The sequence below is a fragment of the Ursus arctos genome, unplaced genomic scaffold, assembly GCF_023065955.2.
Source record: "Ursus arctos isolate Adak ecotype North America unplaced genomic scaffold, UrsArc2.0 scaffold_26, whole genome shotgun sequence".
Taxonomy (NCBI): Eukaryota; Metazoa; Chordata; class Mammalia; order Carnivora; family Ursidae; genus Ursus; species Ursus arctos.
In genome coordinates this window covers 20022071-20045001 of record NW_026622941.1, presented here as the reverse complement: position 1 = coordinate 20045001, position 22931 = coordinate 20022071, and the positions used below count along the sequence as shown (strand labels likewise).

Sequence of the window (22931 nt, the reverse complement as noted above, 5' to 3'; positions counted from 1 at the left end):
CCCTGTCTCTGGCTCACACCCCTGCCTCCTTTCCTCCCCCATCAAAGTACAGACATTCCTTGTGACATCACCTGGATGGGCCCCACCTGCTGGGTCCCCCTACAGGTCCCCTCCTCCAGGAGAGACTTATGCCCCCAACTCTGCATCCTCTGCACCCCAGCTCTGAGCCAGTTATTTTCCTTCTATTTTTTGTAATTTATATTTATTATAATACATCCATGTAACAGGAAGGATGAAGGGTGGGAACACGCAGGGAACACAGGAACAAGGTGACATGGCCAGGGCCACAGCTTCTTTCAGGGAGCAGCGGGATGAGAGGAAAAGGTAAGGGTGGAGTGGGGGCAGACAAGGGACGGGGTCGCTGTGGCTCCAGTCCGCCAACTCCCAGGAAACTCCTGCAGTGACTGGTTCCCCCATTTATTGTAGTGCCTTAAAATTCCATCTCTTGTCCTGCCTCTGGCACTAGTGGCTCCTTATTCTGCTCCCTGGACTTGTTTTACCCTGAGGGATCTTAAGTAGGATGATGTTTAGAGCCCGAACCTGAACATCCCCTCCTTCTGAAGGTAGTGCCCTTGTCTTCCCTGCTCTGCCCCTTCTCCAATCGTACCTTTTCCCCACTTTGCGAAGGAATCTATGATTCCCCTCCTTCCCCCCTCCCTTCTCCTGGTAAGACACAAAAGTACTAAGTCCCCAGGAGGGGCAGCAGATAATAACAGGAGGCGTGAGGAAGGAGGAGAGCAAGGAGCATCAAGGAGAAGGCTCACAGATCTGGAAGGGCAGGGCAGGGGGTGCAGAGAGGAGAGGGGGTGAGGGCAGCGGCCGCTCCTGTCCTCTGCCACCCCTGCCCACTGTCCAGGGGGCTGCAGCAGAACCGGGAGGACAGGTGTGTGTGGGGTCAGGTCTCCCAGGCCACTGTCACCACTGCTGTCCTGGGACAGAGCTCAGCGGTACCTCTGCTGCAGAGCTCACAGACCCCGTGTCGTCCTGGCAGCGCACCTGCACGTGGTGGGAAATAGCAGCCGTGCTTGGCGTCTTGCCACACATGTGACCCTGCACCTGTCCTCCTGCAGTTCTGTGTGTGCTGCAGTGGATCCTTCGGAGCAAAAGCTGCCACACACATCACATGTGAAGGGCCGTCTGTGGAGTGCACGGTGAGCATGACCGATGAGGTGATCCTGTGGGACATGCTCTGGCCACAGTGGGAGCAGTTGTAGGGCTTGTGCACTGAGCCCTCCTGTCCTGTGCACACATGTGGTAGCTCACGGGGTCCTTGTGCTTGTGCACTGCTGGCACACTGGGCACGGGTAGGGCTCCTAATCCCAGTGCCACAGCTCCTGTCATTTGGATGGGAGACGCCGCTGAAGGCCTTGCTGCACCTCTCACAAGCATGCTTCTTCCAGGTGCTTTCCAAAGGGGGTCACTGTCACCTGTCATCTGCCACCTGCAGCCCCTGTGCCCCTGCGGCCTCCCTGCCCCCCGCAACCCCGTCTCTTTGTCCCCTGATGGCTGCTAAGCTGGGAACACTCAGAAGTCTTGGGAGTACCACAGTGGGCATCTCCATAGCACCGGGGGGACATGGCCAGCCTTGGCTCCCGAGTGGATGGTCTCTGCCTCCAGAGTCTGTAGCTGCTCTGGAACTCCTTGACGCACAGGGTGCCAGGTGTTGGGCCCTGTGCTCTTTGCCTTCTTCTCCCAGGCAGATGCAACCCCTGCCATAGCCACCATCCAGGTTGTGGCTACAAATGCAGTGGCACTGGCTGCAGGGATGGTGGCAGCAGAGATGTGATGTGGCCTGTACAGAGGGCAAGGACACTGCCAGGGGCAGCAGTGGGGGCTTCAGAGCCTCTGTGGAGGTGGCCAGGCTGGGGGCACAGCAGCAAGGGCAGCAGCGGTGGCAGTGGCGGCGGACTCCTGGGCAGCAGCAGGAACCTGGAGCAGGTCCACCTGGAGGAGCTCGCTATGGGACTAGGGTATGGCTGGGGGCCCTGGCCCACCTGGAATGGACTCTGGGAGCAGCCCTGAGGCAACATGGGGGGTTTGGAGCTCAGCCCCAGCTTGCAGGGGGTTCTGGGCGTGACCCTGAAGTGACTAGAAGGAGTTCAGGAGGCTGCCGACTCCACAGGGCAGGTAGGGTGGGCAGTAGTGTGCAAGGGAACATGAGGCACAGGGCCTCTGCCAGGGTAGGGTTTCCGGGGCTCAGCAGGGGCTTGTAGCACGAGTCCTGTAATGCCCAGGCTCAAGACAGCACCCCTGGCCCGCTGGGCTGGGCCAGGTCTAATGTGATGCTGTAGGGCTTCCAGGCTGCCAGCACACAGCAGCTGGCCAGTGGGGATTAGGGAAAGAAGTGCCTAGGCTAGTTCTTTTCATTACCTGGTGACTGGGGGCCCTGGCCTTCCCCCAGCCTCCCACCATCTGCCCAGCAGGCAGTGAATAGCACAGGGAGAAAGGGAAAGGGATTGCCCTTGGGACCAGATGCAAGGATAGGCATACCTTCTCCCTGCACCTGCCCTTCTTGCCCTCAAGCAGATGCACATCTGGGGAAATGCGAGCTGGAGGCAGGGAAGACAGCCTAGGACTGTTGAAACAGACACAGATCAAACACCCAGACGCCCCTCCCCTACTGTTCTGTCATGACAGCCATCCTTCCAATACTGCCTGTCTCCTTTGCCTCTAGGAATTCTGGTTCTGCACTCTTGGCTGGACCACTCATCCACTATCCAGCATAATGCCTGGAACACAGGAGGTGCTTCAATTATTGTTCTAGGTCCATGCCTCCTGGAGATGTGTTAGGGAAGAGTCAGTGTGATTTATAGCTTTCTCTAGGTGGAGGCTCTTCCCGAGATCAGGAGCAATTCAATTCTTTCTGCTCCAAGTTCAATGCTCTGTTTTAGTATAGTTACTATAGACTCTGTCCTTGTAGGGACCCGCCGTTACCCTTCTATCCCCTCCCTCCACTTCTACCCCAGTCTCTAAGGAACCTAATTTAGGTTTTAGAGGCATCTCCACGTTATCAAGTAGAGGCAGCGATGCCCCTTATCCTTGAGACCCATGGTTTGTGGGCCCATCACTTGTACATTCATCCCTGGGTCTCTAAGTAGGTCCCACCTTCTCCGGCTCTGAGAAGTCTTACCTGTGTTTGAAGATTCACATTCTGGGAAGGAGAAGGCCCCTTCCTTTGGTCACCGTTTCAGGGTCTTGGAAGTGCTACGTTAGGATTGTCTAGAGCAGGAAGCTCTGTAGGCGGGGACTGGATCTTTACTTCCTCCAGCACAATGTCCAAGGCACATACAGTCAGAACATGCTATGAACACCAGTGACTGTCTCAGGAAATCCCTTATGGTAAAGCTTAAGACAGTTCCCTTTTAGTTTTATTCCTGGCATGATTGGAAATGTGGCTGAGGGGCCAGGATGGATGGTGGTTGTAGAGGAAGCTGTAGGAGATTCTGGGAGAGGCACCTGGGTGGGGGGGAGGTAATTCTGTCCTTGTTTACAGGACTGCTGAGTGGGCTTTTTAGCTGGATCTGGGACTGACCTCCAAATCACAGGCTGGCCTCCACTGGACTCCCCACACTCTCCTCCTGCCAGCCAGGACTTCCTACACTCCTAGGACCCTGGAGAGCTTGTTTACTTCTAAATTCACATCTTGCTGCCAACAAATTCCCCAGCAAGGCTCCATTTAAGTCCTCAGTCCACCTCCTCTCCCATGCAGGGCCCCACTACTCTTCGATTGCCCACTTTAGCCTTCCTCCAGGATTCCGGCTAAACCACCTCCTTCCTACTTTCACATCCTTCCCAGGCCCCTTCTGCCCTTTGGCCCCAACTCCCTGAGGCTCAGCCTTGTTAATGCTCAGACTGCTGAGGCCCCTCCTCCATGAGGACTTTGCCTCCCCAGAGCCTCAACTCCCTGATGGCACCCTGTGAGCTCCACTCCAAGTCCTGAATCTGGTTGGCCAAACTCCTTCCCTCGTCCTTGGTTCACTTGCACCTTCTTCCTAAGTGTTTCTCCTCTGAGGCAGAAAAAGCCCATGGGTAAGTGATTTCTCCTGTTTATAGAGTTGGCAGGAAAATGAAGAGGAAGAAGGCGGGGCTTGGATGCCACTGGCTATAGAAGCCTTGGGGGATTTGAGCAGAGGGTATTTCATGGCACCAGAGCTAGGCTTTGGATTGGGGAGTGTAGACCAGTACCTTGTGTGTTTGGAAAGGATAGGTAGGTTTGCTGGGGTCAGAGGGATTTGGAAGCCTGCACATTCTCCTCCAGACCAGAAAAGTTCTCGGCTCTGATGAGCAAAATATGAGTCAGGGGAGGTTATTCCTTGGTGCTTCTCCTCCAACATTCTTCCCACCTCTTTGACCTGCCCTCCATGACTTTTCCATTCTGAGCTGGTGCAGAGCTTGCTTTCTTCATCTTTGTCTGTCCCACAGAGCCCAGCACATAGTATGCTTACACATATTCCTGGAATGAGTGAAGATTTTTTGCTGCCTCCTTCATGTTTTGCCTCATTTCTCACTGGAGATTCTGAAGGTCTCTGTGTCGTATCTTCTTAGGGAGGACATCAGTGTGCACTTTGCAGAATAGCAGGTCCAGTTTGATAAGGTGGTCCTTCATCACCATAGAGGATTTGAGGGACTTCTTCCTCCAGGCTCAAGGACCTAAGTATCTATTTTTATAGCTGCTGAAGGTATCTCCCTGCCTTTCCTATCTAATTTAAAAATGTTGTGGTAGGGATTTATTATAGGCTAGGTAAGGCTGTAGGAGGAAAGATAACCAAGGTCCTCTGTGGTGTGGCTGCCTTTTGGTCATTAAAACACTGAGTCACCAAGAGGCAGTTTGCTGTTACCACAAAACACATTTGCAACTCTTTAATTTTGAAGGCCCTTTGAACCTTAAACTGTTCTCTACCCTCTCTACCTCCCGTCCCGACCTCCCCGCTGCCATGTACACTATGGGCAGCACCCCAACACCAGAAACACAGACAACACTTACCCGTGCATGACACCTGTTTTATTGATTACATTTGGCAAATGTTGATTTCTAGGTTGTCTTTCTCTTGCCTTCTAGCAGTTCTTGGGCTACTTATCTCCATTATCAATTGATACATGTTATGTGCTTCCAGAAGGCAGATTCATTTTCACCTTAGTTAAAGCAAAATCATGTGGAAAGGTCAATTTCTTCACCAAGTGTATTCCAAATTGATAAATACAAATTTTGGATGATATTCATTTCGTATATCCTTGTCCCATTTTTCTTTGATTATTGCAGAAATCACAAAGCAGAGTGAGGATGAGAAAAAGCTAGGAAGAGTGTCCCTTCGATTGTGGTGGCAGAGGCTGGTGGTTGTAGATTACATTGTCTGAGCTGGGGTGAGGCAGGTGGGTTATGGTGGAGAATCATGTGGGTCTATATTTGGAGAAGAGCTCAGGACTTTAAGGCATGATACAATTTTCATACAACTCAGATGATCTGGTGTCTTTTCTGCAATAAGACAAAACAAAACAAAACAATTAACTTTCCAAAGGAGGTGGTGGTGGTCTGCAGCAGCTGCCTAGGGCTCTTTGAGGACCCAAGCCAAGTCTTGTGAGATAGGATGGAGAGACAGAGACAGCTGAGTCCTTACACGGGAGGACGGAAGACACATTAAAGATATGAAAGAAGATAACCAGAAAGATAGTTGGCTTTTCCTAAGCTATCTTGTGCGAATGTGTTACTGAAGGTGTCTATTGGGAAGGTACGTGGAAAAAGGAGGCATGGGCTCTGAGCACTCACAACTGCCAGTCTAGAGAGCAAATCATAAATGCCACAGATAGTGCACTTTGTCTCAGCTGACTTGGGTTACTTCCTTTGTACTTTCACTTTGTTGTAGTAAAAGAGACTTTGACCTTGGTTCTTTTGTCAGATCTCTGACATCCACACTGGGCTGTAGAGCCTGGGGGTACTTGCTTGGCTGTGGCCAGTTAACTCTTTGTACCTCAGGCTTCAGGTGGGGAGGGAAAGGCAAGCTGGAAGCATCCTCAGGCAGAAGCTCTGCTCCTGGGCTCCACCTCACCACCTACTACTCCTACCCTCTTCCCTAACTGGGATTCCCCCAGTGCAGTGTTCTAGACCCTGAGTTATGCCACTGGACATGAATGAGGGGAGAGCAGGGGGCAAGTGGAACATAATGGAGAGATCTAATCCTATCTGTAGCTGTGACCAAGCCATTTCTGGAAGTGGAGTCATGTTGAATAGGGTTAGGAAAGAGTGTTTTTAGGCAGGGAGGTACAGTCTGTGTGAGGGCAGCAAGATGTGTACGTGTGGGGAAAGATTTGTCCTGTTCAAGCAGGAGCCACAGAAAAGGTTAATAGTAGGAAAGTGATAAAAACAGTGAAAAGAAAGACTTAGAAATGCAATCTTAGAAGTTTGGATTTGATAGACAGTGGGAAACTATAGGTCTGGTTGAGAGAGAGAGAGAGAGAGAGAGAGAGTCTTTTTAAAGACTTGAGGAAAGTGTCATTTTCCAGAAGTTTGGTAGAGAGTACTCCCACTGCAGTTATGTGGGGCAATGTCATGGTCAGGAAGAATTTGATTTAGGGCTTTATCCTATTTCAAGGAAGGGCAGCACTCTCTGATGGCTGCTGGGTGAATCTGAGTGAGAGGTGGGAGTATCTTGTTGTTAGAGTTACCAATTTTATGGACCAGGAGGGTGGACCAAGGGTATGGCAGGAGCCTGGCCCAGATATGCAGTACTTGCAAACCATAGGAACCTACTAGGTAGAGGTAGTATGGACAAGGTGCTAAGTGTCTATGTGACTTCATGCCTGCTGGATTGAATTGTGAGCTAGATTGGTGATCTGCAAATATCTGAAACCAATGATTTCATTTGGAATTCCTTAGATTTATTCAAAACTTTAATATAATATCCTGGAATAGCATCCTGAGAGGCTGTTTTGTTAACCCCATTGTTTCTGGACGTATTTCAGGTTTTCTTTGTTTTGAAACTAAGATAGAAAGGAGATCCTTTATCTTCTCTGTAGATTTTCCTATACTAATAGCATGTTCACAAAGCCCAATATTCCTTATGTCAAGTCCATATTTGTTAACAACTTAAAAGATAGAGTGAGGTGATTCAAAAATAGACAAAGAGGTCTATAATGAAGCCTGATGTCCATTGGTCTCTGTGATTATTTCTCTGAGTGATCAATAAATATTAACAATGGTGTGTTGCTCATAGGTGGTGTGTGCTCAGTGCAGGTCACAGAGAAGGGTCACAATGGGGAGCACTAATGCCCATGTTTAGTCACAGGACGGTGTCATCTATTTCGGATCTAGAGATCTATTATCCTATATTTCCACTACAAGCCAAGCAAAAGGAAATGGGCTAAAGTTTTGGGCAGGAATTACAATTAGCTGTAAAATTGTATCTGGAATTATTGGAATAAGTATGGGGTTGCTTTGGAATCTTTCTTGGCATTTCAAAGGATGGTCTGGAGACATTTTGGCCCCAGATTAGCTTTGGATTTTAGCAGGACATGGTTTAGATGGAGCTTTCATTTTTTTTTTAAAGATTTTATTTATTTATTTGACACAGAGACAGCCAGTGAGAGAGAGACAAGCAGGGGGAGTGGGAGAGGAAGAAGCAAGCTCCCAGCAGAGGAGCCTGATGTGGGGCTCGATCCCAGAACTCCGGGATCACGCCCTGAGCCAAAGGCAGATGCTTAACGACTGAGCCACCCAGGAGCCCTGGAGCTTTCAGTTTTAACTGTCCCAGTACTTCCAGCGCTGGACCATCACTATGTATTTGGGAGGAGAGGAAAACATAGGCAGAGGGTGACCTGGTCACAGAGAGAAGAACTGGCTCAAATACTCCTTTATTAGCCATACCCTAGACTCTTGACTCTTTGTGGAGGTAGGGTGCTGCTGTAGAAAGAACATGGTCTTTGAAGTAACAAAGAACCAAGGTCAAATTCCAGCCCTTCTTTGAACTGGGTATATGAGCTTGGGAAAGTTGTCTAACCTCTCAGTCTGTGAGGTGGAATAACAATAATTATGTCATTGGGTTGTTATGGGGTTAAATGAAATCACATCTGTGCATTACTTGCAGTGCAACAAATTCGGGTTCTCTTTCACCCCTCTGTCCATGTAGCCCTAAATCTTGCATATATACCTGGTACCACTATTTGCCAGATACCATTTCTATCTCCCTCTTGTCTCTGTACATGTTCCCCAATGCCTCTAGAGCTCAAGGCTTGGACCCTGGTGTATTAGTTTGTGTTAGTCACACAAAACAAGAATAAGAGGATAGGGTTTTTATAACTGTACTAACATGAGCCAACGTTGTAGTTTCTTCCATGAATTTTTGCTTGCTGACAAATTTGGTTGTAAACCAAAGCCAAGGGAGTTCTGTCTTCCCACCTACTCCTCTGATCTAATGTTCCTGATTTGGGGCTAGATCATTCTGGGTGGGATTTGGTTCCAACCAAAAGTGATGGCATGCTTGTTTGTAAAGGACATGTAGGGAAGGAGAAACCATGAACTTTACTACTGGGACCTTGGTTTCCTCCTATCTTTTTAGGTTGACAAATATCAAACCTACAGAAAGTCGCAAGAATAGTAGCTTTAACACCCCTTTATCTTTCAATGAGATTGAGCAATTGTTAATATTTTGGCACATTGGCTTGCTCTCTCCAATGTGTGTGTGTGTGTGTGTGTGTGTATGAAGTATGGTCCATATTCAAAGTTTACTAATTATTAAATTTTTTATAATAAAATATTTCTCCCTGATCCAGTTGCTCTCCAGGGCTCTGCACTGCATTTCATTGTCATCCTTATTCTCCTTTAATTTGCAGCAATTCCTCAGCCTGCCATTCCTGACATTGACAGTTTTGAGCTGCATAGGTCAGTTGTTTTATTTAATTATTTATTGTGTATTTATATATTTTTTTCTTCTTCTCTTTTTTATTATTATGTTCAGTTAGCCACCATATGGTATATCGTTAGTTTTTGATGTAGTGTTCCATGATTCAGTAGTTGCATATAACACCCAGTGTTCAGTTGTTTTATAGAAAGTCAACTTTCTGTAGAAAATTGTTTTGTAGACTGATCTTTTTTTTATTTCACGTTTTTATTTATATTCTAATTAGTTAACACAGATGGTAAAATTGGCTTCAGGTGTAGAATTTAGTGATTCATCACTTACATGTAACACCCAGTGCTCATCACAAGTGCCCTCGTTAAAACCCATCACTTGGGGTGCCTGGGTGGCTCAGTCAATTAAGTGTCTGCCTTTGGCTCAGGTCATGATCCCAAGGTCCTGGGATCAAGCCCCACATTGGGCTCCCTGCTCAGCGGGGAGCCTGCTTCTCTCTCCCTCTGCCTATCCCCTGACTTGTGCTCTCTCTCTCAAATAAATAAATAAAATCTTAAAAAAAAATAAAACCCATCATTCATTTAGCTCATCCCCCACCCCCTCCCTCCAGCAGCCCTCAGTTTGTTCTCTATCATTAAGAGTCTCTTATGGTTTGGCTCTCTCTCTCTTTTCATCTTTAGTTTATTTTTCCTTCCCTTGCCTTATGTTCATCTGTTTTCTTTGTTAAATTCCACATATGAGTGAAATCATATGGTATTTTTCTTTCAGTGATGAGTTATTTCGCTTAGCATAATACTGTGTAGTTCCATCCACATCATTGAAAATGGCAAGATTTCATTCTTTTTGATGTTGGAGTAATATTCCTTATATATATATATATACACACCACATCTTTATTCATTCATCAGTTGATGGACATTTGGACTCTGTCCATAATTTGGCTATTGTTAATAATGCTGTTATAAACATCAGGGTGCACATTCCCCTTCGAATCAGTATTTTTGTATCCTTTGGTAAAATGCCTAGTAGTACAATTGCTGGATTGAAGGGTAGTTCTATTTTTAACTTTTGAGGAACCTCCATGCTGTTCTCCAGAGGGGCCACACCAGTTTGCATTCCCACCAACAGTGTAAGAGGGTTCCCTTTTCTCTACATCCTGACCAACACCTGTTGTTTTTTTCGTGTTGTTAATTTTAGCCATTCTGACAGGTGTGAAGTGGTATCTCATTGTGGGTTTGATTTACATTTCCCTGATGCCGAGTGATGCTGAACATTTTTTCATGTGTCTGTTAGCCATCTGGATGTCTCCTTTGGAAAACAGTCTGTTTATGTCTTCTGCCCATTTCTTGACTGGATTATTTATTTTGGGGGTGTTGAGTTTGGTATGTTCTTTATAGATTTTGGATACTAACCCTTTATCAGATATGTCCTTTGCAAATACCTTCTCCCATTCCATAGGTGGTCTTTTAGTTTTGTTGATTGTTTCCTTTGCTATGCAGGAGCTTTTTACCTTGATGGAGTCCCAGTAAGTCATTTTTGCTTTTTTCCCCTTTACTCTGGAGATGTGTCTGTAAGCAGTTGCTGTGCCTGAGGTCACAGAGGTTACTGCCTATGTTCTTCTGTAGGATTTTGATGGTTTTCTGTCTCACATTTAGGTTTTTCCTCCATTTTGACCTTATTTTTGTGTATGGAGTAAAAAAGTGGTCCAATGTCATTCTTCTCCATGTTGCTGTCCAATATTCCCAACACCATTTGTTGAAGAGACTGTCTTTTTTCCATTGGATATTCTTTCCTGCTTTGTTGATTATTTGACCATAAAGTTATGGGTCCATTGCTGGGTTTTCTAGTCTGTTCCCCTGATCTATGTGTCTGTTTTTGTGCCAGTACCACACTGTCTTGGTGACAATGGCTTTGTTATATAGCTTGAAGTCCAGAATTGTGATGCCTCAAGCTTTGCTTTTCTTTTTCAATACTGCTTTGGCTATTCAGGTCTTTTGCCGTTCCATACAAATTTTAGGGTGTATGTTCTAGTTCTGTGACAAATCCTGGTGGTATTTGATAGGGATTGCATTAAATGAGTAAATTGCTTTGGATGATATAGACATTTTAACAATGTTTGTTCTTCCAATCCATGAGCATGGAATGATTTTCCATTTTTTTGTGTCTTCTTCAATTTCTTTCATAAGTGTTCTAAGGTTTTCAGAGTGCAGATGTTCATAAATCATAAGATACCTAGGAATAACCTAGACTGATTGTTTTTTATCATTAAATTCAGGTTACACATTTTGGGTTGGAATATTATATAAGAACATTGTTAAAGACAATTAGTGCCATATACCCAGGGACATATCTTTTCCCTCTTGGTTGTGTACATAGGGTAAAGCAATAGGACATCATTTAGATGGTGCTTAATAGTTATTGAATAAATGAATGATGAATGACATAAGACTTTCACTGCTACTTAGGTCTATTATTTTTCTTTTCTTTCTTTTTTTTTTAAAGATTTTATTTATTTATTTGACAGATGAGACAGTGAGAGGGAACACAAGCAAGGGGAGTGGGAGAGGGAGAAGCAGGCTTCCTACCGAGCAGGGAGCCCGATGTGGGGCTGGATCCCAGGTCCCTGGGATCATGACCTGAGCTGAAGGCAGATGCTCAATGGCTGAGCCACCCAGGCCCCCCAGGTCTATTATTTTTCTACCTGAGGACAGGAGAAAGAGCAGCCTCCTCTTACATTCTAGTCCTATTTTTATAATACATGTTTGAAGGTTAAATGTAACCCAGGACCTTTATAAAGAGCCCACAGAAAAGTGAGATGAGATGGGGCCTATGATGTGAGGCAAGCTGTGGTGTCTCTTTACCCTAGAGTGGGTGGAGATCATACAATGTTGAGAGTGGAGATTGAATAAAATAATCTTCAGCTGGAAAGAGACACAGCACAGAGAACCTGGAAGCACATGGCCCATTGCCTTGCTGAGAGAAACTAGTTACTTTGGTTTCTACATTTTACTATCCTTCCTTCCCCTAAGCCCCCTTTGAATCCTAAGAATGGCATAGTGAAAACTGATTTCTGCCTCTCCTCCTTTCCCAGCAGGGACAGCCCCATGATTCTCTCCTTCTCTACCCTCCATCTCCGCCACCCCCCTACACACACACACACACACACACACACACACACACACACACACATACCCGTGCATATTTTCTAACATTTATACTTGGTGGTTGGGCAGCCATTCACTCCAGATTATTTGTTGTTGAGAAACTGTATAACTCCTTGGACTTCTTATTTGGATGTAACACCTTTCATTCCTGTCACCCAAGGGAAGTGAGGTTATGAGAGGTATTCTTTGACTCACAGAAATGTGTTTTCAGGCTTCCCTTTGGGGCTGTTTCTCTCCAGCTCTGCACGTCTCAGACGTTTCTGACAGTCCTTCCTGGGGCATCTGGGGCTTGGGACTGGATTCATCTATGTAATTCTGCATTGTGAGTGTCTGGTTCACATGGTTCCTGTCCCCTTGCTGACAGTCTACCTACCTTTGTCTTTGCAGTCCTTAATTTCACCAGGTTCCAGAAAAAGTGTCCTTTATCTCCATGTCAGCACTTTATTATCCACAATACTGAATAACCTAAAATAGTGAATGATACTAAAATGACTTTTGTTTGATGTTTAAGTGATGGAGCCCTGCCTGGAAATAATCCAGAGAGTGAACAGCTTCAGTGAGAGCAATCCGTCATGTTACTGTCCCAACGGTGGCTGTATGGCATCTCTTCTTTGGTATCTAGAGAGGGAGGCAGATGGAGGCACATAGTTTTTTCAGCCCTTGGTGTGTTGTCAGAAGCACTGGACATCTACTGAGTGCTCTGCAACCTGTCTCCATGTGTTGTTTTCGAACTTTGGAGGAGGCCTTTCCTTAGACCCCAAGACTTAGTTCAAAGAACTTGAATATCAGTATACAACATGTGAAACCCTCAGTTTCTCTAGGGTTTCCATTACACCCAGAGTAACAGCCAAAGTCCTCACAGTGACTCTCAGACCCTTTGTGAAGGATCTGCTTTCTGCTCTCTTGACCTCATCCCCTACTGCCCCTCCCTCACTCACTGTGTCCTGGTCCCACAGGCCTCCTTGTGATTCCTCAAAACCTGCCAAGTGCCACTTCACACCCATTAAAAAATGGATGCTATTAAAAAAAACAGAGGATAATGAATGTTGGCAAGGAGGTGGAGAAAATGGGACGCTTGTGCATTGCTGGTGGAAATGTAAAATGGGGCAGTTGCTGTGGGAAAACAGTAAGGTGATTTCTCAAAAAACTACATATACAATTTTCATGTGATGCAGCAATCCCACTTCTGGGTATATATCCCACGGAATTGAAAGCAGGCACTCAAAAAGATATTTTTATGCCCTTATTCATAACAGCATTATTCATAGCAGCAAATAGGCAAAACAACCAGCATGCCCATCAGTGGATAAACAGAAAGCAAAGATGTGGGATATACACACAATGGAATATTACTCAGCCTTTAAGAGGAAGGATAGGTTGACCTCTGCTATAACAGGGATGAACCTTGAAGACATTATGCCAAGTGAAATAAGCCTGTCACGAAAAGATACTATTGTATGATTCACTTAATTGAGCTAACTAGATTAGGCAAATTCATGGGGACAAGAAGCAGAATGATGTTGACATGGGTGCTGGGACGAAGGAATGGGGAGCTACTGTTTAATGGGTACAGAGTTTCAGCTGAGAAAGATGAACAAGTTCTGTATTTGGATGGTGATGATAGTTGTACAGCAGCGTGAAGGTGAGTCTGTCTTGGACCACCCATCTTAAATAACAACACCTAATCTTTGCTTGCTTTCCTTTTCTCTGTAGCACTGATTGCAAATACAACACAATTATTACTAATCTGTTTATTTTTTGCTTCCTACTGCAAGAATGTAAGCAACGTGAGTGGAGGGATGTTTTTGTTTTTCTTTGCTTTATCCATAGTACTAAATACATAGGGAACAGTTTACTTGTTGAATTAATAAATGACAGACGATGATTGGACACAGACTTCTAGAGAAAGCCTGAAGAGAGAGAGAAAATGGGAAGATTACATATTGCATTTGATTTTACTAACAATTTTTATTACCCTTGTATATGAAACTCAGCCCCAGTTTTCATGGTGGCTTCGTTCTGTTTACCTTTTCCTACATATTCTGTTTCCACTCTGGAAGTGTTGGTTACACACGCATCACACTTACTACTATTTCAAACTCTTGCCCTGAACTCAGCCCTCGACTCTTGTATTCCTTTTTTTTTTTTTTAAGATTTTATTTATTTATTTGACAGAGATAGAGACAGCCAGTGAGAGAGGGAACACAAGCAGGGGGAGTGGGAGAGGAAGAAGCAGGCTCATAGCGGAGGAGCCTGATGTGGGGCTCGATCCCATAACACCGGGATCACGCCCTGAGCTGAAGGCAGACGCTTAACCGCTGTGCCACCCAGGCGCCCCTACTCTTGTATTCCTGACTGCCCCCTACCAGAGTCCAGGGCTGCTTGAGTTAGGACTTCAGAAACTCTGGGGGAGTCCAGCTATCCAAAATAATTTGTATTTGAGTGTTTCGGAGCCACTGGTTTGATTGGCTCTGGAGCTTCATTGTCTTGTAATTTTAAGGAGGAAGAGGGAGTTTATATGCTTTGGGACCAAGATGGAGCTGTGCTTGGATAGAGAGGAATAATATAATCTCTGGAGATGTTGCATTTAAAGTCCACTTCTCTGAAAGTGTGAGAAGTTGAAAACAATGATCTAACATCCTCATTAGCTTTCTTCTCAAGTCTTTATCAAACTTGTAGCAAAGCAACTGGTATCCAAACTGTCTTTGATGTTATGCAGGAGGAACCACAAGGCCAACTTCTTGATTGGCAGGAGCATTAACTCTCTACCATGGAAATCAGTGGACGTTACTGCCTTGAAAAATTTTTTGAAAAGGAGAGGTGCAGAGTGAGGTCAGTATTCTTCTTAGAATCAGCAGACTGAACACAATGACCTCAAGACTAAAGACAGTGGGTGGGGCTGGCTGGGAGAGCAAAACAGCCTGCAATTTAGGGAGTCTTTTGTTGGACTTGACAGGAGTTCTTCCAGGCAATGTGGAGTGGAACTGTAGTTTTGGAGTTTGGAAAGAGCTCAGAGACTGACAGAAACACAAAGAGGAAGAGGGAAGGAAGGGGAAGACAGGGCATTACGGAATTCATACAAGCTGACTTCATGTTCCCTGGCCTGTCTGCATATCTTTAAGGACATCCCCTGAGAAACACCTCTTTTGGGAGATATTGCTTCCTAATTAAATTGAGATTCAAAGACCCAGGGCCCTCATTATGAAATGTCCTCAGGATGCTCTTAAAATAGATGATAGTGCATGTTCTAGTCTGCTTATACCTCTGTTTGGCCCTTTCTTTCTTTCCAAAAAACAAAAAAACAAAACAAAACAAATCTTCTTCAAGGAATCTCAAAATATCATAATCAATACATCTAAATGTTCATTTTCTTTGTCCTATCTGCCTCTTTTGCTTGCTTGCTACAATCATGAGCAGATCCTTGTCCTGTGTAGTAAGGGTTGTAGATGGGAGTGTGGAATCCAGAATGAGGAGGCATGTATATCCTGGCCAAGCCCTCCAGAAGCTTTTAGACTATAAAGCAATTTTAGGAACTTAGGAACTAAGGACCTTAGGACACCAGGTGACAGAGGGAAAGTTAGTTTCAATTGACCGTCAGGATAGGCTGTAAGTTCTAGTGGGGAGGGGAGGAAGGTTGGACAATGGATCAGTCAGGATGGCTTAGGAAAGCCTTCCTAGATGCAAGGTGGGAAAAGGTTGTAGAATAGGGTTGAGGGAGGCTGCAGGGTCAAGAGGGACAGAAAGGAGAGAGGAGGGCATCCCTGGCAGGGCAGGTAACTTACCCAGGCCAAAGGCTCATCCCAGGAAGGGTAAGTCAGGAAGTGAGGAGCTGAATTAGGAAGAAGGTGATGTATCTGAGGGTAGGGGGAGAATTAGGGCAGGACTCTGACAGCTGGGGAATTGAAACCATTGGAATAACCAAAGTTATTGCACAGAGAAAGTGCATTTCTGCACATGGTGTTTGATGATGGCGTTTCTCTGTGTTGTCATAAGCTGGATTTGTAGTGGGCTCTTTCAGGATTCCCTTGAGAAGATGGGTGTGCTTTCTCAAAGCCCTTGAGAGATGGGTGTGCTTTCTCTTCTGTAAGTTTGGTTTTCATTTGTTTTCTCAGCCTGCTTCTGTTGGAGTCATATAATACAATAATTGAATACCCAGATGTTTTGTTCCTTGGGTTGCTTCTCTGGTATCTTCATACTTTGTCTGTAGGCCGGCTTTCCCTCACTTTCAGTAAAAGTGGGAAGAGCACAAGGACCACCATGTATAACCCATTTGAGGGAAACAGAAGTTATCAAGCATTACCAGTCTCTGACCCCACCATTCAGATGGTCCTCCTCTGGAATTCCTGCTCAAGGTCCATGGATGGACATCAGAAGAGTGCATGACATTTTTTTTGAGGTGACCAACCTCAAGGGGTCTGTGATTCAACAAATGTGAAGAACCACTCTTGTGTCTTTGTTGGGTTGGGGGTGGCTGGGGAGGGTTCCCCAGAGAAAGGTGGTACAAGCATCCTTAGTGCCAACTACAGGAACCTCCAAAGACAATTTAAGGAGCTGAAGGAAAAAAAGAGGAATTGGGAAAAGGGAAATGGGTTCAGACGGAATTAGTAAGAGGGGTGCCCCAACTTCCCTGTTCTTCACCTTCTTTCTATCAGGTATTCCTTCTGTGTATTCTTCATATCCTGACGATTACAGTATTCAGTTCCCCTTCAGCTTAAGTCTGCTGAATGCCTGCCATTTATCAGGGTCTATACCAGGTGCTCTCACAACATTACCTCCTGCAATTCCTGTGTTGAAACTGCAGTGCAGAGTGGAGTTAGTCCCTCCCTCAGTCATGGCATGTTTGCTCCATTGCTTCCTTTCAGGTGCCCTTTCAATGCATTTTATTTTCCCCTTTCTTTCTTATCTGTATTCGCATTTCCTCTCATCACTGGAAGCACTTGTTAGTGTATTTAACAAATGCTCTTCCACATCATGCTCCATGAATGTATATTTAGACACATTCACCCATTCAACAGCTACAGTGCCCAATTATGTGAGCATTCTTAATTCCACTAAAATGTGCCCCAGTGACACTGCCCCCAGCAGTGTGTGATAGTTTGTATCTTCTTATGGAATTCTCATGTTGATCCAGTGAGGGAGGTCAACTAAGGTTCCTAGTGGGTGAGGAGACTGAGGCTTAGAGAGATTAAGCAAACTACCCAAATTCATGTAGTCACAAGGAAGGTCCTGGCCTCACATCCAGGATTTCTGACATAATAATGATCATTGTTCTTCTCTATATAGTACCCAACACTGCCTATTCCAGATGAGGCATCTGTAACAAAAATATTATTATTATTTTTATTTTTATTAGTATTATTATTGTATTGAGCCTTGCATTTCTTGATGCCTGGTCTAATGCAGTGAGCCTAGGACTCCCCCCACGTGTTAGCACCAGCTCGGATGAGGGTGTCTAATTAGAGTCCTTAGCATTACAAGGTGAATCATAAGGAATAAAACCAGGGTTGGAAGCCTGGTCATGGGTCAGGGACACTTCAAATAGTGTAGAAAGATTCCATAAGTTAATAATTGACCCTCCTTATCTATATGGTTTGCTTGTTGGTAAATCATATCATTGGAACTGGTGAGTGGCAAATAAGGAATCAGGATCGTTTTATAGACAGAAGGTCTGGCCCATAACCCAAGGGTTCATTTTTATCATCTATAGAGAAGACTTTTCTATTTTGACTTCATTTTCTGTCTTTAAAAACTCCTGACAGCATTTCCTAAAATTCTCTGAAAACCAAAGGCTGAGGCGAGAGCAGAGTGGGGGCTGCATGACTCTGTTCTCGGTGTTCTCCATTACTCATTTCTGGGCATTGTTCATCCAAAGCCTTGTTCCCCTTGAGGAGGGGCCATTTGAATAGCAGCTGGGGAGGAGAGAGAAGAAGGAAATACATGCAGGGTTCAATCATTAAGAAAACAGTCAACAACAATTTGAGTTAAAAATAACTCCTTGTGAAAAATTCATGTGGCTTTGCAAGTGTGTGTTTTACAACAAGCTCACAGAGCAGGGCAGAATCTCCAGGTCCCTAACAGCTGACATCACAGATGGTGTAGGTGTGTATAGAGCCCAGTGTGGCCAGTGAGGGGACTGTCTGCAGAAGTGAGCTCACCTTCTCTCCTGGAAACTAGAGAGGAGGAAAGGAAGGAATTGTTTTGGTTGTGAGTTACTGAGCTAGGTGACCTATTTTTCTCCCTATGCATCACACTCATATAATTGAGGACATTAAAATTATAGTGAGTTTTGCCTGGATGTTTTAGGTGAGATGTATTGGATTTCAGAATTCACAAAACCACCTTCCTGGCTCCTGTTCCTTCTCAGTCATGGACCCTGGGTTAGCTGGTGCCCCCATCTCTCCAGTGTTTCCTTCCCAGACAGCCTATCCTCTCCTTCTTACAGGTGGTTACAAAGGCCCAGCCCCTTTCTTCTCCTCCTCCTCCTCTCTGTTCACAGTGCCTTTGTGGGCCTAAATGGGTAAAGGGAAGGATGGACTATAGGATCTTGGCCATCAGTACAGCTAAATGGATGATGCAGAATGAGGAGAAAGGGAGCCAAAGTGACATCTATCCTTGGGTAGCAGATTTTGGGGCTAAGAGTTTTAAGACTGAGAGACCAATATTTGTATTTTAAACTCTTATGATATATAAAACATGGGTCTGTAGTTGCAGCAAGGCCCTCTAGTCCATGAATTAATGTGTTATTACTCACGCTCAATCACTGTGCACACATACTGCCTATGAATTCGTGCACAACACATTCATGCCCTGTTGTGTCTCACTGCCTAATTAGTACATGAAGCTACATGATTTATGAACTCCAAGGGATTATGTCATGTGGTGTGTAGAAAAGGAGAATGTTGGGGTGCCTGGGTGGCTCAGTCAGTTGAGAATCTGACTCTTAATATTGGCTCAGGTCTTGATCACAGGGTTGTGAGTTCGGGCCCTGTGTTTGGTTCCATGCTGGGAATAGAGTCTTCTGAAAAATAAAATTAAAGAAAAGCGGGATGTTGAGAGGTATTTGGTACTTCATCTGGGGGGAAAACAGCATTGATTTTTGTATGATGTCTTTTGGTGTCAGTTTGTGTGATACTTGGGCTGCAACAAGGTACATGTGACTTTTCAGTTTCAGTTGGTTGGCTGACCACCATTGTTCAGTAAATATTTCTTGTCTCCCTAGGCACTATGGAAGGATAGCATTTACTAGAAGAAATATGAAGCGGCAGCTCTGAAGCCTGAGAAATGGACCTCAGCAGTCCCAATCCAACTTGGCTTAACCCAGCCTCAATAAACCAGATGCAACACTGTTGGCTCCCTGGGCTTGCTCAGCTCCCTGATCCTTAGCATCGTCTTCAATTCCAGCTAGAATGCTGCGTCAGGCACTTCGCAGATTTGGTCGAAAGCTCATACGCAGACATCCGCTGGAGAAAGTGTTTGAGTTTGAAACTGGCGTAACACTGCGCACTCTGGACTTAGTGGCCCTGGGTGTGGGCCGCACAGTGGGTGTTGGTGTGTATTTCCTGGCTAATGAGGTGGGCAGTAATCAAGCAGGACCATCCATTGTGATCTGCGTTTTGGTGGCTGGCCTAACTTCAATGCTGGCTGGGCTGTGCTATGCAGAGTTTAGTGTCCGGGTTCCCCATCCTGGCTCTGCATATCTTTATAGCTTTGTCACTGTAGGTGAACTCTGGGCTTTCATCACTGGCTGGAACCTTGTCCTTTCCTTTGTTGCTGATGGATTCATTGTGGTCCAAGCCTGGTCCTTGGCTTTTGACATCCTCTTTGCAAACCGGATCTCTGAGACCATGCATGAGAGCATCTCAGAGCAAGTTCCCCAATTCTTTGCAGACAATGTAAACTACTTTTTTGTCCTCTTTCTGTTTTTCTTCATGGAAGTTCAATATGTGGGGCGACATGGCTTCTTCAGAATTTTCGAAGTGTTCACATTGGTGAAGCTTTTGGTTCTCAGTTTTGTCATCATCTCTGGTTTCATTAAGGGGGACCTGCACAACTGGAAGCTCACAGAAGAGGACTACGTACAGGCTGGGCTCAATGACACGTCTCGTTTGGGCCCTCTGGGCTCTGGAGGATTCATGCCTTTTGGCTTCCAGGGGATTCTCCGAGGATCAGCTACCTGTTTCTATGCATTTATAGGTTTCAGCATTATTGTTACCAGAGTCAAAGAATCGCACAATCCTCAGCGTTCCATCCCCAGGGGCATTGTGGTTTCACTGCTCATCTGCTTTTTGGTGTATTTCGGTGTCTCTGCGGCACTTACGCTCATGGTACCTTACTACCAGCTTCGACCCGGGAGCACCTTGCCTGAGATATTTCTCCATATTGGCTGGGTCCCTGCCTACTATGTTGTAGTTATTGTAATGTTTTGTAATGTTTTTGTCTACGCCTACTGGAGCTTTACATTCCCCATACGTTTGGTGATATCCATGATGGCAGAGGATCGCCTCCTGTTCCCTGTCCTTACCAGGATCCGTACTCACACATATGGCCGTATCGCAGCCATTGTGATCTTTGTCACTATTGCAGCAATAATGGTACTCTTCTTTGGAATCACTGATCTTCTGGACCTGAGGTCATTTGGGACCCTGATATCTTATTCCCTGGTAGCTTTTTGTGTTCTCATCATCAGGTATCAGCCTAAGAGGAGGAAGGAGGAAAATGAAGAAGCGCTGCAGGAGGAGAATGGGGGAAATAAAGCGCAGGTGCAGGAGGAGAAGGGACCTGCAGCAGAGAAGCTGACCCTAAGGGGACTATTTTTTCCAGACAGCCGTACCCCGACTCCACTCTCTGGCAGGATTGTCTGTATTTGCTCCTCACTGCTTGCTCTGCTGCTGACTCTCCTCTGCCTGGTGCTGGCCCACTGGCCAGGTCTGCTTTCTGGAGACCCAGGTCCGATCACAGTGGTCGTGCTGCTCCTGGTGCTCATCACTGGGCTCACTGGGGTCATCTGGAGACAGCCACAGAGCTCCACTCCCCTTCCCTTTAAGGTCCCTGCTCTGCCTCTCCTCCCACTCCTGAGCATCTTCGTGAATGTTTGCCTTATGGTGCAGATGACAGCTGCCACCTGGCTGAGATTTGGTGTTTGGATGCTGCTTGGGTTTACACTCTACTTCAGCTATGGGATCCAGCAAAACCTGGTCACTAAACCGCACTTAAGGGCCCAAACTGTAAACCTTGAACTCAGCAGTGGCACTGCATATTTGGTATGACATCATCAAACCTGAATGCAGTCTGTTCACTTGCACAATAATGGGATTACTCCTGAGCACATAGAAATCTAGAGCTCGTATGAGATATTGGTGGGGGAACCGTAATAGAGCTCTGTATTTTTGGTACAGTGAAGGGTGTGTCTTTGCTCTATCTCCCGTTTTTTTGTTGTTTGTTTTTTTGGTTTTTTTTTTGTTTTACTTTCTACTTTTCAGTTGTGTCTATAGCTGCTTACTGGGTTTTGCAAAATTAGTATTAAAAGAAACTTGAAATAGTGTTTTCCTTTTCTTTGGTTAAATATCCACTAACGAAGGGAGTGCCTAGCTGGCTCAGTCAGTAGAGCACCGCTCTTGATCTCAGGCTGGTGAGTTTGAGCCCCACATTGCCTGCAGAGATTACCTAAGAAAATAGCTGAATTACTGGATCATATGGTAGTTCTGTTTTAAAATTTTTGAGGAATCTCCATAGTGTTTTCCATAGTGAGAGCACCAATTGACATTCCCACCAACAGTTCACAAGGGTTCCTTTTTCTCCATATCTTCTCCAATACTTGTTTTTCTTGTCTTTTTTATATTAGCCATTGTGACAGGTATAAAGTGGTATCTGATTGCAGTTTTAATTTGTATTTCCCTGATGATTAGTGATGCTAAGTATCTTTTCATGTGTCTGTTGGTCATCTCTGTCTCGTTTGGAAAAATATCCATTCAGCTCCTCGCCCATTTTTTAACTGGGTCATTTTTTTTTGTATTAAGTTGTATAAGTTTTTTATGTATTTTGAGTGTTAACCTCTTATTGATATATCATTTGCAAATATCTTCTCCCATTCAGTAGGTTGCCTTTTTTGTTGTTGTTGAAGGTTTCCTTTCCTGTGCAAAAGCATTTTAGTTTCATGAATTTGAAAAGATATGTGCACCCCTTTGTTTATTGCAGCATTATTTATAATAACCAGGATATGGAAGCAACCCTAGTATCCAACGGTAGATCAATAGATAAAGAAGATGTAGTATATATGTATGTATGTACAATGGACTATTACTCAGCCATAAAGAAGAATAGAATCTTGTATTCTATTCTAATACTGACATTTGTAACAACATGGATGGACTGGGTGTGTCTAGTGCTAATTAAAATATGTCTGTCTGAGTAAAACAAATGCCATACGTTTTCAACTTATGTAAATTTTAAGAATTAAAAAAATTAAAAATTAAAAAGAGAGACAAACAAAAAAACACCCCAGACTCCTAAATACAGGGAACAAACTGGTGGTTGCCAAAGGGGAGATAGGTAGGGGAATAGATGATTTAAATAAAGGGAATTACAAGTACACTAATCTTGATGAGCACTGAGAAGAGTGTGGAATTGTTGAATCATTGTATTGTGCACCTGAGAGTAATAAAAGAACACTGCATGTTCATTATACTTCAGTAAAAAAAATTAAAAATAAAAGAAACTAGAAAAAGACCAAAAACAGATGAAATAAGGTCCCTGCCCTTAAGAAGCTGATACTCTAACACAAGGGTAAAGCATAGCTGTAACAAAAAGTACAAAGTGTTGTCATAAGTAACATACAAACAAAGTGTCGTGGGAATTCAGAGTGGAGAATGATCATTTGTGGCTGGCACAGAGGTGAGGGTTGATTAGTGAAATCAGAGAGTACTTG

At 44.9% G+C, this 22931-nt stretch overlaps 1 protein-coding gene across 1 annotated transcript; it reads left to right on the top strand.

Moving 5' to 3' along the window:
- The first annotated feature begins 3901 nt into the window (after window positions 1–3901).
- Window positions 3902–22087, top strand: LOC113257811 (cationic amino acid transporter 3-like). Its single transcript, XM_044385392.3, has 2 exons — window positions 3902–4029; window positions 19227–22087. The coding sequence occupies exon 2, from the start codon at window positions 19414–19416 to the stop codon at window positions 21271–21273; it is 1860 nt and encodes a 619-aa protein (XP_044241327.2). The 5' UTR covers window positions 3902–4029; window positions 19227–19413; the 3' UTR covers window positions 21274–22087.
- The last annotated feature ends 844 nt before the right edge of the window (window positions 22088–22931 follow it).